General features: G+C 38.3%; 1 protein-coding gene across 7 annotated transcripts in view; it reads left to right on the top strand.

Moving 5' to 3' along the window:
• Positions 1-585: 585 nt before the first annotated feature.
• Positions 586-14,948, top strand: part of LOC131609644 (furostanol glycoside 26-O-beta-glucosidase-like) — a 33,282-nt gene continuing 18,919 nt past the window's right edge. For 6 of the 7 annotated variants that reach the window (XM_058881407.1, XM_058881406.1, XM_058881404.1 and 3 more), the window contains exon 1: positions 586-11,170. In XM_058881407.1, the coding sequence (XP_058737390.1) occupies positions 10,921-11,170 (250 nt within the window). In that variant the 5' untranslated portion in view covers positions 586-10,920. The remainder of the gene's footprint in view (positions 11,171-14,948) is intronic. The other variant, XM_058881405.1, reaches the window with a different exon arrangement.

Below are 14,948 nucleotides of genomic sequence, written 5' to 3'. Positions count from 1 at the left end.
CATGACATATTACTAATTAAATATAATAGATTGACAATATAGAAATAGATTAAAAAACTATACACCTTAACATAATTATTTTTGGGAACTTTTTTTCTTTCTTGTATTTTGCATGGTCTTGTAGGAGGACGTGTGTTGTACCCCAAAATTTGCCCGATCAAATCTACGTCTGTTAAATCATCAAGGGTTAGAATTGAGAGCCATGGGGTTTGACATTCCTATTGTCAAACCTGCCCTATTATAAAATATCCCGAGAAATAAATGGGGTGCGATTAACAGGCGTTTCAAGGGTTTCATCATTTGTTAATATTTTTTTTCCTTTTACTAACATTTGCATCTTTTTGGATTATTATTAGTAATTTTTATTACTTCTAACTATTAGTATTTAATATTATTAATTTTATTATTAATATTAATATTAATATTAGGTGATATTATTATTAATATTATCTAGTATTATAGAATTTGTATATGTTATTACTAACTATTATTATTCTTACTAATTTTAATTATTAGGAGTTTTTTTATTATTATTATTATGTTATTTGGGCAATAGGCCCATTAGGAATAAAAAGAAAACCTAATTGGTGCAATATAAAAGAGGTGCATAATCCTATTTACAGGGGGGAGGCCATCACTAATCCTTATTTCTTTCACACAATATTCACCGACCAAACTGTTGTTTGCCCTGTGAACGATTTTCTAACCTGCTGTGAAAATCATTCACTCTACCACCAAATGCCTACCTCTATTTCCCAACCTACAAACCAATAAACAACAACAACAACAACCTTCACTAAAAAAAGCCATCTCTGACACTGTAACATTGAAACTCCATGTTCATTGAAGTCCATAATCAGGAAAAAGAAGCAGAGGAAGAACAAAGGTGAATCGGTCTCCCTCAAACGTTGCAATAAGCTTGCCGACAACCACAAACATCCGAATCCGCCGCGTAGGCTCATCAGATCCACGTTGCCGAAACTCACACCTCCGACCCTTCAATCTGCAACGACCACCGTGAACATCTCCGCCCTCAACCTCCGTTCGAGAATCCTTCACGCAACAACAACAACACTCTTCACACCAAATCATCAACTAAGGTATGAGCCAACACAATATAACTTGTACATGTTTTTTTTTTGATTTTTTGTTCTTACAGGAAAATAGAGAAACTTGAAAGAAACAATGATAAAGAGGGAGAGATAACCCGGATCTACAAAGCAGCATCCGCGAGCCACCGCGTTGCACCACTCTCCGCCGGAAACGTGCCGACGAGTTCCATTCACTATGAACCACAACGCCCCGATCTACCTCCGCCGTCAAACTGTTTTCATCCTCTTTGCAAGACCGTCAGTATGTTTTCTCTTGATTTCTTTGTTACTCTAAAAAACTGAGTTAAAAGAGATGTGTATGGATTCTTTGTTTTGGATCTGCAATTCATAAAAGGAAAGTTGAGTTTTCTGTTTTTATTTTTCTTTTTTTGAAAATGTTTGAATTGATTTCGTGGGGATAACAGAGAGTATGCTTTTCGGTATTAATTTTCTATAAAAAACAGTTCAACATGTGAGAAGGATAAAATAATACATCTTTATTTTCGGTTTACTTTTTATGGTTTTTTATTGCTTTGAATGATAGTCCAACGTGTACCATTGCTGGTGTGATTTTAAGGATAAAAATGGATTGTCGTTATGATTTCTAGGTAAGTTTCATCTACATGTATATTATCATATATTAAGTTGTCAATTGAATCTAAAGTGAGCAATATAATGGTAGGCTGAATTCTAAACACTAACATGATCTTTTTATTTAGAGAAAAGATACACATGTTATGTTAAAATTAATTTAGGATAGTTTCTTTGTTTTCATTAACCATTAATTAATTAAAATAATATTAATTCAAATAAACTTATTTTGCTAAATGGTTTTAACCAAATCTATTGGTTACGATGATTAGCATTTCCCCTTTAAAAATTCGTTATTATTTTTAATCAAAGCTATTGATTATGAGGGATAACGATAAAATTAAATGATTAAAACACATCAATTTGCTAACGGTGATAATCGAATCAATCGATTAGAATAATTAGACGGTGATAATCGAATCAATCGATTAGAATAATTAGCAATGCTTTTATTAATCTGTTAATTATGGTGATCAAACCTATTGATCATCGCGATTAATAGTACAAATTAAAATCAGGGTTGTACGCCCAAAACACCTAAAACACACTAAACCACGATACTACGGATTTTTATCCATTCAACTGCGATTTTCAAATCAAAACTTCTAAAACTACGATAGGCCATTCAAAAAGCCTCCAAACAATTTCAAATACATTCATAATCAATTCTAAAGGCGTACAATCCTGTGCCCGAACTACGTAGACTCTGATCCTCCATAAGGAGGTACGTAGGCACTTGGCAACAAGGCGAGTCCCCTTCCTTCTAAATCTCATTTTTCCCGATTTATTTCCCTTAATTATTTAACCCTCGAAAGCATAAACCTTACCTTAATACTCTTAGCCATAAAATTGTTGACCTTAGATTCAAAGCCATAGGAAAGGGTTGAGGGTGCCTAACACCTTCCCTCGACCTGAATATAGTATCTTACCCTGATCTCTATACTGCGTAGGATTTCCTATTCGCCCTTCAGAATAGGTGGCGACTCTAAAAGCTAAATTTTTAGGGCAGGTTGCTACAGCTGGCGACTCTGCTGGGGATAACTTAAATGGTGAATTACTATACTCCTATAGATTTTGGTAGGGTTTAGGTTTGTGGCGAACTATTTAGGTTTTTGGCGATTTCTTTTTAGGGTTTGGCTAATTAGCCATTTTAGGGTTTATTTATTTTTGTAAATATTTAAATTTTATTTATTTATTTATTTTCCTTTTCAATTTCATTACTGCGATTTAATTAAATATTTATTTAAGTGAATATTTATTTCTATTATATTTGCTGGTGTTTTTTTATGTTGTGTTAAACCCTAAGTGTGGGAGTTAACTTTGAGATCAATAGGGGAGTATGAATCGCCTACGAGTCTCATTGATAACTCCACTCGGAGTGGGTTGAGTATTCGGAAATGTCCAAAACGAGGCTTGACTTTGTTGAGGGCAGGACTGGATACTTGGCTGATCTCTCCGAGAACCTACCCCAAAAATTCGAACCTCATGGATAAAATGAGTCGTTCTAAAATCCGAAGAGACAAAAAGTCTCGGAGGCTACGAACGACCCCATGAGACCTTCTAGAACCCCCTATTAAAAGGTTGGCTCCCAAGAGCCGCTACGTCGGACCTATGAACCTAGGACTTTTGTGCTTATGTACTTATTATATGTTTGCAATTTATATGCTTCAAGTATCTATGCGTTTCAATTTTGCAGGTACCCCTACGTATTCCCTAGCCTATAGGGATCCTATTCTTAAAATCGTGTCCTTCGTACGAAGGACACCTTTGTTAGCATACGTCGATTGGCCTCTCGATGGCCATGAGATCTAATGATTGTCTCGAACGGTCACCCCATGCTTACTCCTACGCACTCCCTAGCCCGTAGGGATTTTCCTTTTACATCTTTGTATTTTTACACCCACGTGTCCTTCCCACGAAGGACATCTTCATTAACGCATGTCGATTGGACTCTCGATGGCCATGAGATCTAGTGACTGTCTAGAACGGTCATCCCGTGCTTATTCCCGTATACCTCTAACTTGTAGGGTTTGGATATCCGTTTATACATCTTTCATCCCTACCCTGTAGGGATTTCTCTTCACTCGATATCGTCCTTAGATAGGATGCGTTCCACATAGAGAACCTTCCCACGAGGGACAGTTTCGTAAGTACACGTCGAACGACCTCTCGAAGGTCATGAGACTTGGTGACCGTCTTGAACGGTCATCAGCTGCTACTTCCCACGCACTTCCTAATCTATTCCCATTAACGTGTCATAATATCTAGCTCGCAAATGTTTCATTAGACTCTAATGTCATCCCTAAACCCGCATAGGCTATCCTTAGGATTGTATCTAACGCACGTCCGCGTTGCATTACATACAAGGAGTCATAACATACAAATAATAAAGGAGTCCTTTGCATACGCATGCATTTGCATTTTCATGCATCCATACATTCATTTACATCTACATTTGCATTTCTATCTTCACCCGCATCCGCACCTACCGCGCTAGCCGATTTCCCGAGACTCACAAAAAAAAATAATAAAAAGGATTGTAGACTATGGAGAAAGGAGGATAAATTTTCGAGAACGAACTTGGTCTCACAAGGAGGAAAAAGGATGTCTTTCACCATGCCAGACGCATGCCCACGCCTTGTCGTAACAGGATTGTGAATGCAACAAAGGTTATTGTCGAGCAAGGATTAGTTCAACAACGAAATTCCCTCATAGATACACTCAAGGGGTATCTAGTCATAAGGGGGTTCATCTACGAACATAGCAAACTCACAAGGACGCTCTACGATAACCTGGGGGCAAGGGTTAGTCCAACTGGGGCAACACCCTGAACGAAGATGCTTAACTACGATGGAGGGAAAACGACATATGTTAACTCCCCACCAAGGGGCAAAAAGGTCATGTGTTTTCTATATCAATCTACAAACTCTGAAGATTGCAAATGGTGTGATATTATCCTTAGGAAAAAGCAAAAGAGGTTAAGTCAAAGGAAACTCGTGAAGTTCCGATACGACGAAAACCCACCGCTAACAATTCATTCCCGACAGATTCGACGTGCCCAAGGAGAATTCGAGATTACCCTTCACTCCTACAATTCCACGAACTAAGGAGTAGGATATGGTCAACAGACTTACAAAGGAGATTGCCCTCAGGATTAATAGGTCTATCCTTCAAGTTGTAACTCCTACGATCACAAAATGCTATTTGATGTAAAACGTTGTATCTTTCGAACAGTAATTCAATAAAATAATCATGCATGTTTGAAATCAATTCATTCGCTTCATTCGCTCACTACTACGATTTTCTACTCACACCCCTCTATTCCATTTCAATTTCAACTTTCAATTATTAACAAACTTGAGGGAGAATGACGAATACAAATAACTAAGTCTCGCTAAACATATGCTTTCGAAGTAAGACCGAACCGAGGATGTACAGGCATTGTTTCAATTCCCAAACAGTGGAGATATAAGGATGTTAATCCCTCGTTACCCCCTCGAGCCAGGAGTTGGAGTTTGTTTCGACTTTTTCAATTAAACCTTGATGTCAACCCGGGGCAGGGTAGATTTCGATTAATTCAACGATGTACTTTGGTTGTCAAGAGAATCAATCAATCCAAGCGAGGATTCAAGCAAAAGTTCAAACATAAGGATCAAGCAAAGTTCCAAGCACATCTTCTTCCTCAATACATCATCCAAGATCGAGGACATATCTAAGCCGAAGCTTGCAAATCCAAACCATCATGGCAGTCACAATATTCAATATCCAAGGATCAAATCTCAAAAGGAGCATTCAAAAGAAAAACGCCCGCTAAGTCAAAATGGAAAATTCCATGAAAACAAACCAAATGACTTAGGCAAAATTTAGGGCATCCCGATGGATCAAATTCAAAGGAATTGGTTCATGCAAAAATAAGGGATAAAAACAAAACAAAGAAAAAATACAAAGCACAATCTTGTGACTGCTAAATCATGGAAGCTTCTCATAAATGCTTGGATCTCTACAACATTTTCATCAATGCTTGCATCTATACTAAGGCTTTTTGCTCAACATCAAAAACTGAAACGACTCTCTTACAAACAAAGCACATTCATTGGATTAGGCGAATTTTTAGGACTTGGAGAACATCAAGGAGAAATGGGTGGGTTAAATAAAATTTTGAGCCTTATATCTATTGTTTTTTTAAAAACATGAACCAGGCCAAGTTACAACATTTAAAAGTCCTAATTGAGGCAAGGTCAACTACAAAAGCATATTAAGCAGGATTTTGTTATACTGACTCCTAGGTTTGTTAAAACTATTGCTAATCACTACGCTTCTTCAAACATTCATTTCTAATCATTCAGTCTTAATTCATGCCGGACCTCGATTTCAAAACTTGCATTCGCATTACATTAGAATTACTTTTCGAAGGATACAACGCCATTTATGAATATACACTTAGCACAAAGGCGATCATTTCTGATAAAGACTCTTGAATGGGGAAACCACGTCCAGAGGGTTTTCCTAAACAGGGGCATACAACCAAACATCCTATTAACTAGGGGCATTCTTCCTAAGGTCCAATCGACCTGGGTCACATCTCGAAGCAATTACAAACAGGGACATGTCAAACATGGGAGGAATTCAAATACAAAGGATAGAACACTATGGATAGTCCTCCATATCCTGGAGATCAAGGGCATACCCTTCAATTCAAACGTCGAAACATATGACAAGGCTATTTCCTGGGGCACTTCCCTCATAAGCATCTTTTTCCACAAAAATACTGGGGCAATGGATATCAAATCCGTAAGACGTACAACAAAAGGAAAATGCGTCTTCATACTTTGCAACCCCGAATCAATCTTTCTCCTAACTACGATCTGCAAAAAAAAGGTATTGGAAAATCGTGCTAGCATCCAACAACCTTACAACATTAGCAAACTATATCCGCTTGGTTATCAATAACCTATCAGTGGGGCATCATGCAAATACATAAATCATGCATTACATACATTGGTCGATACATTACACCATACCTTTTCAGGTAGTCTTCTGTAAGACATTTCCATCCTAAATAGTCTTTTCTAAGACATTCATTAGTCTTTCCAAAAACCTTTTAGGTAGTCTTTTAAGGATATTATTTTTTAGCCTTTCCAGGTAGTTTTCTTCAAGACGTTCTTTTTCTAAGCACCTTTTCAGGTAGTCTTCTTCAAGACATTCCTTTTCTAAGTACCTTTTGAGGTAGTCTTCTTCAAGACATTCTTTTTCTAAAAACCTTTCCAGGTAGTCTTCCTTAAGACATTCTTTTTCCAAAGAACCTTTCTGGGTGGTCTTCTCTAAGACAATTATCGCCAGTTCTAAGAACCTCTTTAGGTAGTCTTTTAAGACATTTTTTCAGCCTTTCCAAGTAGTCCTCTTTAAAGACAAATTGCTATCATTTCTAAAAATCTTTTCAGATAGTCCTCTTTAAGACAAAATTTTCATATCCATTCCAGAAACCTTTTTAGGTAACCTTATAAAAGACACCACTTCATTCCAATCATTACATCAATCAACATATGCATGAGCATAAGCATTATTCCGTACATCAAAACATCCAATTCAAAACGCTGGTGCTAAGCTACATTGTCCGCATGCTTTCCGGTAACCTTACCGATGACAGTAACCTTACTGTTGGCTTATTTCCAATCACCTGATTGATGCTTCCCGGTAACCTTACCGATGCCAGTAACCTTACTGAGATATTCTTTCCAATCACCTGATTGATGCTTCCCGGTAACCTTACCAATGCCAGTAACCTTACTAAGATATTCTTTCCAATCACCTGATTGGTGCTTCCGGTAACCTTACCGATGCCAGTAACCTTACCGATGATAGCAACCTTGTTGTTCATTTCAGTATACATACATACGCATTAGCATACACATATCATATAGTGCATTCGCATACTACAAAAAGTTTTCCGACCCTCGAGTCGTGAGTTTCCAACCCTCGTGTTGTGGTAGGCGTGTTTTCCGACCCTCGAGTCGTGAGTGTCCGACCCTCGAGTCGTGAGTTTCTAAACATACCGTTTCCTTCCCAACCCTTGAGTCGTGAATATTTGACATGCTATTTTCTCCGACCCTCGAGTCGTGAGTCTCCAAACAGGTTAATCTTTTTCATGCAGGTAAGTTTGCTAGAACTATAGCAAACAATCTCCTATGCAGGTAAACTTGTCCGAACCGAGGCAAGTGGATCCCATGGGTGCAGGTGAGCTTGATCCCTTTGGGATTAGTCAAAACTACGATAGTAAGCAGGTATGGCTAACTGCGACGACTTACTAGAACTATAGTAAGTGGGTCATACCATCTACGATAAGCTTACTCAAACTACGATAGCAAGCAGGTATGGCTAACTGCGACGACTTACTAGAACAATAGTAAGTGGGCCACACCATCTACGATAAGCTTGCTCCAACTACGATAGTGAGCAGGTACGGTCAACCGCGACGACTTACTGAATAGTAAGTGGACCTTACCATCTACGATAAACTCACTCCAACTACGATAGTAAGCAGGTATGGCTAACTGCGACGACTTACTAGACCAATAGTAAGTGGGCCCTACCATCTACGATAAGCTTACTCCAACTACGATAGTAAGTAGGTGTGACCGACCGCGACAACTTACCCGAACTATGGTAAGTGAGCCACACCATCTGCGACAAACTTACTCAAACTACGATAGGGAGTGGGTATACCAACCGCGACGACTTACTAGAACTATAGTAAGTGGGTTACCTACGAACTGCAAACCCTCTAGCACTACAGCAAGTTAATTATCTTCTACACAACATTCATCACGTTAGTCCCTTGGCAGTGATCTCTGTAACGCCCCAGACTGCTTTCGGGATGATCGACTGACCCCACAAACCAACACAGGTCTGTTCAGCATGCTTTGACCTCACTCGCACGCTTTCCGGGAAACTTCCCAGAAGGTCACCCATCCCAATACTACTCCAAGTCAAGCACGCTTAACTGTGGAGTTCTTACGGAACGGGCTCCCGAAAAGAAGATGCATCTTGTTGGTATAGGTAGTACCTATCAATCCTTATAAGCTTTCCTTCAACCATGCAGTCTCATACCTGCACAGCTTCAGGATCCCTCTCATTCCGATGTGGCGACCACCCTTGCCCCTTTCGGCCTCAGGTGTTCCATGCGGTGCAACCACCACTCGCCTTCTTTGGCCTCGGGTGTTACATGCCCACCAGCTTCCGCATGGTTCGTCCTCGAACCACATCGTACTGGGAGAGGTCTGGCTCTGATACCATTTGTAACGCCCCAGACTGCTTTCGGGATGATCGACTGACCCCACAAACCAACACAGGTCTGTTCAGCATGCTTTGACCTCACTCGCACGCTTTCCGGGAAACTTCCCAGAAGGTCACCCATCCCAATACTACTCCAAGTCAAGCACGCTTAACTGTGGAGTTCTTACGGAACGGGCTCCCGAAAAGAAGATGCATCTTGTTGGTATAGGTAGTACCTATCAATCCTTATAAGCTTTCCTTCAACCATGCAGTCTCATACCTGCACAGCTTCAGGATCCCTCTCATTCCGATGTGGCGACCACCCTTGCCCCTTTCGGCCTCAGGTGTTCCATGCGGTGCAACCACCACTCGCCTTCTTTGGCCTCGGGTGTTACAATCTCCTTCAAATCATCTCGCTGATTAATATCACGTTAGTCCCCTGGCAGTGATATAAAGCTACGTCTCTTTGCAAATAGGGATCTATTTTCCTGATCACAAGGTTTCTCAAACAGTTCTTCAATTGGGTTTATCACGTTAGTCCCTCGGCAGTGATCTTCTTCAAAATATCATCAATAACAAACAAGGTTCTATTTTCTTTTCCAAAGTTACTAACTGCAACTAACATAACTAACAATCATGCATCATTCAACTAACATACCTCATTCATACATAGTGCATATACATACATCACTCTCATTTATTTTGAGAGACTCATTGCATCATACATTGCATGCATCATAACATTGCATAAATTTCAGGTTGCCTTTTTAGGCTATGCTACAATCAAAATCACCTGGTTCCTTCCAAAAGGTGTTTGCTCCACACTCTGAAAAATGGTATTCACCGCGGGTGGCATCTTCAAGCCCATCTCCCACAGCACTTTTGCCTAACAAATGCAAATTTTAGGGCACTTCAGTGTTCAATCATCTTCTACCTTTAGATCACGATAGGCAGACGTGCCTATCTGACTCTTCAGGTTTAAGAAGATTGAACAGGGGCAGCTGTTGTACCCCAAAATTTGCCCGATCAAATCTACGTCTGTTAAATCATCAAGGGTTAGAATTGAGAGCCATGGGGTTTGACATTCCTATTGTCAAACCTGCCCTATTATAAAATATCCCGAGAAATAAATGGGGTGCGATTAACAGGCGTTTCAAGGGTTTCATCATTTGTTAATATTTCTTTTCCTTTTACTAACATTTGCATCTTTTTGGATTATTATTAGTAATTTTTATTACTTCTAACTATTAGTATTTAATATTATTAATTTTATTATTAATATTAATATTAATATTAGGTGATATTATTATTAATATTATCTAGTATTATAGAATTTGTATATGTTATTACTAACTATTATTATTCTTACTAATTTTAATTATTAGGAGTTTTTTTATTATTATTATGTTATTTGGGCAATAGGCCCATTAGGAATAAAAATAAAACCTAATTGGTGCAATATAAAAGAGGTGCATAATCCTATTCACAGGGGGGGAGGTCATCACTAATCCTTATTTCTTTCACACAATATTCACCGACCAAACTGTTGTTTGCCCTGTGAACGATTTTCTAACCTGCTGTGAAAATCATTCACTCTACCACCAAATGCCTACCTCTATTTCCTAACCTACAAACCAATAAACAACAACAACAACCTTCACTAAAAAAAGCCATCTTTGACACTGTAACATTGAAACTCCATGTTCATTGAAGTCCACAATCAGGAAAAAGAAGCAGAGGAAGAACAAAGGTGAATCGGTCTCCCTCAAACGTTGCAATAAGCTTGCCGACAACCACAAACATCCGAATCCGCCGCGTAGGCTCATCAGATCCACGTTGCCGAAACTCACACCTCCGACCCTTCAATCCGCAACGACCACCGTGAACATCTCCGCCCTCAACCTCCGTTCGAGAATCCTTCACACAACAACATCAACACTCTTCACACCAAATCATCAACTAAGGTATGAGCCAACACAATATAACTTGTACATGTTTTTTTTTGATTTTTTATTCTTACAGGAAAATAGAGAAACTTGAAAGAAACAATGATAAAGAGGGAGAGAGAACCCGGATCTACAAAGCAGCATCCGCGAGCCACCGCGTTGCACCACTCTCCGCCGGAAACGTGCCGACGAGTTCCATTCACTATGAACCACAACGCCCCGATCTACCTCCGCCGTCAAACTGTTTTCATCCTCTTTGCAAGACCGTCGGTATGTTTTCTCTTGATTTCTTTGTTACTCTAAAAAACTGAGTTAAAAGAGATGTGTATGGATTCTTTGTTTTGGATCTGCAATTCATAAAAGGAAAGTTGAGTTTTCTGTTTTTATTTTTCTTTTTTTTGAAAATGTTTGAATTGATTTCGTGGGGATAACAGAGAGTATGCTTTTCGGTATTAATTTTCTATAAAAAACAGTTCAACATGTGAGAAGGATAAAATAATACATCTTTATTTTCGGTTTACTTTTTATGGTTTTTTATTGCTTTGAATGATAGTCCAACGTGTACCATTGCTGGTGTGATTTTAAGGATAAAAATGGATTGTCGTTATGATTTCTAGGTAAGTTTCATCTACATGTATATTATCATATATTAAGTTGTCAATTGAATCTAAAGTGAGCAATATAATGGTAGGCTGAATTCTAAACACTAATATGATCTTTTTATTTAGAGAAAAGATACACATGTTATGTTAAAATTAATTTAGGATAGTTTCTTTGTTTTCATTAACCATTAATTAATTAAAATAATATTAATTCAAATAAACTTATTTTGCTAAATGGTTTTAACCAAATCTATTGGTTACGATGATTAGCATTTCCCCTTTAAAAATTCGTTATTATTTTTAATCAAAGCTATTGATTATGAGGGATAACGATAAAATTAAATGATTAAAACACATCAATTTGCTAACGGTGATAATCGAATCAATCGATTAGAATAATTAGCAATGCTTTTATTAATCTGTTAATTATGGTGATCAAACCTATTGATCATCGTGATTAATAGTACAAATTAAAATCAGGGTTGTACGCCCAAAATGTTAGACGCTGGCCTTAGGATCTAGAGGGGGGGTGAATAGATCGTTCACAGTTTTACGGAGTTAAACGACTTTTCAGCGGAAGTGATTCTGAATCGACTCGCGTCTATTCCGAACCACTATCGAAACGATTGTATATGTGTTTAAAACCAGTCAAAAACTTGAGGTAAGTGATAAGAGTATACGTTGCAGAATCAAAGCGTTGCTCTTATTGAAAATCAGATTAACTTCTTGTATGATGGACAATGTTTGCAATGCAGTAAAAGTGATAGAAACAATTATACAAACACTTGGTGATAATGATCAAATTGACGGTGATTCAATATGTGATGGATTGTGATGTTTATGTAAGTTCTTAATTCACAATCTTAACACTCGAATCGTTGATCAATTTGCTATTATAACCAAATATGAACAGAACGTAAATGAAAAAGTAAAAGCGACAAGAACACGATATTTGTTTAGGAAGTTCGTCGATCGTCCTCGCTACGACTACGTCTGCCCCCAATTCCAAACTGAAATTGGGTAATCTTTCATTAATGTTGAAAGTAGTATATACAAAGAAGATAACAAAGCGATAAACCATAAACCAATTATGTCGATCCTTTAAATCTTCTTCCCACTTAATCTTGAGTCAGATCAAGGTTATCCAAGAGCTTCACTTTGATCCCTTTCTGCAGTGTCTTCAATTCCCTCGAACCCTTGTTCTTCAATCTTCACACTCAGCCGGATCCTCGATGAAACCTCTTGATAAAAACCCCCAAGAAACACCTATCTTGGAGGACAAAACCCGCAGATTTTATTCACCAAAAACCCCACAAATCTTCACCCACTAGGAATCTTCAATTCCGTTCCATGGACGTTATCGAACTCGATCACTAACCCTCAACGCAAGAATGATTATGTGTAATTGTGTTGGAGATGACGAAGAACGAAGATGAGAAGCCTTTGTGTATCTTTCAGTCGTTGGTGTTGCTTGTAATAATGAACCTTGGACAATATATATGATAGCTTAACAGTTGGAGATGAGAGAAACAGAATTTTTGACTTTCTTGATCAGTTAGGTCGACCTCTTTTAGTGCTTAGGTCGACCTAGCAGAACTTGCAGAATTTTGCTCCCAGTTAGGTCGACCTGTTAAAGGAGTAGGTCGACCAGAATCCTCTTCAGATGCATTCTGGGGACATTTTCTCAGATTAGGTCGACCTAGTTGTTGTGTAGGTCGACCTAGCAGACTGGTATGTAAATTTCATCAATTTAGATCGACCTAGATGATGTGTGAGTCGACCTAGCAGAAGTATATGGATTTTTCTCCATTTTAGGTCGACCTGGGTTGATGGTAGGTCGACCTAACTGCTGCTTTTCTGCATTCTTCTTGTTTTGCTTGTGTTGAGTCGACCTATATGCATAATAGATCAACCTGTTCTGTCATGAGTGATCAATGCTTGCTTTTCTTTGAGTTTTCTGCTCCCGCTTTGTTGTTTGAATGCTTATTGAGTTTGCCATGAATCAAAAACATCTTTGAGTGTAATCTTGTATTCACATTCTCCCCCTTTTTGATGATGGCAAACCAGTAGTCGAGGCTTTGGTAGTAAGTGACAAATACTCAACAAACTCAGCATCTATCTCTCAACAAAGCTCCCCCGTACACTCAGCATCTATCTCCCCCTTTGACAACATCAAAAAGAGAAAACAAGAGAGTAGAAGAGTAACGAGAGAAACATAGATAAAATGCTAGCATTCATAGTATAGTAGATAAAAGGTAGATAGTGATAGCATGAGAGCCAAATATGTTTAAAGGTGTATTAAAGAAGATACACATATATGAGCAAGAGCAATTATATGCATGAAGTCACTATAAGCATGTTAATTGATAGCATATTATAGTATCAATAATATTTTTGGAAGTGAACAACAATTACGTTACCGCTTTTTCAATATGTAGGTGTCAACTTTAGTGGCAGCCTTTAGTCAATGTGGAATGACGCCTGGCTTGATGATGAACTACCTTCACGCTAAGAGAAATGTTAGCAGAAAAATATATATATATAAAGTAAAGAAATAATATTAAGAGAGAACAAACGTAATTAGCCCAAATTAGAGATATCGAGTATCCCTAATTCCCTACGAATGTTGAAGTATTGCTCCGTTGCTAGAGGTTTGGTGAAGATGTCAGCTAGTTGCTTCTTGCTTTCTACATGTTCAAATGCAACGTCTCCTTTCTCTACATGATCTCGTAGAAAGTGATGTCTTATTTCAATATGCTTGGTACGTGAGTGTAAGACAGGATTTTTACTCAAGTTTATGGCGCTTGTGTTGTCGCACATGATAGGTATGCAATCAAGCTTAATACCAAAGTCAAGAAGTTGTTGCTTGAGCCATAATATTTGTGCACAGCAGCTTCCAGCAGCTACATATTCTGCCTCAGCAGTAGATAATGCAACCGATACTTGTTTCTTGCTATGCCAACTTATCAATGAATTTGAGAATAGATGACATGTTCCACTGGTGCTTTTTCTATCGGATTTGCAGCTAGCAAAATCTGAATCGGAGAATCCTACCAAATGGCACTCATTTCCCTTTGGATACCATAGGCCATATGTAGTAGTTCCACGTAAGTATCGCAGAATTCTTTTGACAGCTTTTAAGTGAGATTCTTTTGGACAAGATTGATATCTTGCACACATACACACACTAAACATAATGTCTGGTCTTGAGGCAGTAAGATACAATAGTGAACCTATCATACCTCGGTATAATTTCACGTCAACCTCTTTACCTTTCTCATCTTTGTCTAGATTAGTATTTGTTGCCATAGGTGTGTCAATTTCCTTTGCTTCACTCATTCCAAATCTTTTGAGCAGTTCCGTACAGTATTTAGTTTGATTTACAAATGTTCCATGACTGAGTTGCTTGATTTGTAGGCCAAGGAAGAAATTTAGCTCACCCATGA

The sequence above is a fragment of the Vicia villosa genome, linkage group LG6, assembly GCF_029867415.1.
Source record: "Vicia villosa cultivar HV-30 ecotype Madison, WI linkage group LG6, Vvil1.0, whole genome shotgun sequence".
NCBI lineage: Eukaryota > Viridiplantae > Streptophyta > Magnoliopsida > Fabales > Fabaceae > Vicia > Vicia villosa.
Note: the sequence above shows the minus strand (reverse complement) of the source record. Positions and strands in the feature narration are given on the sequence as shown.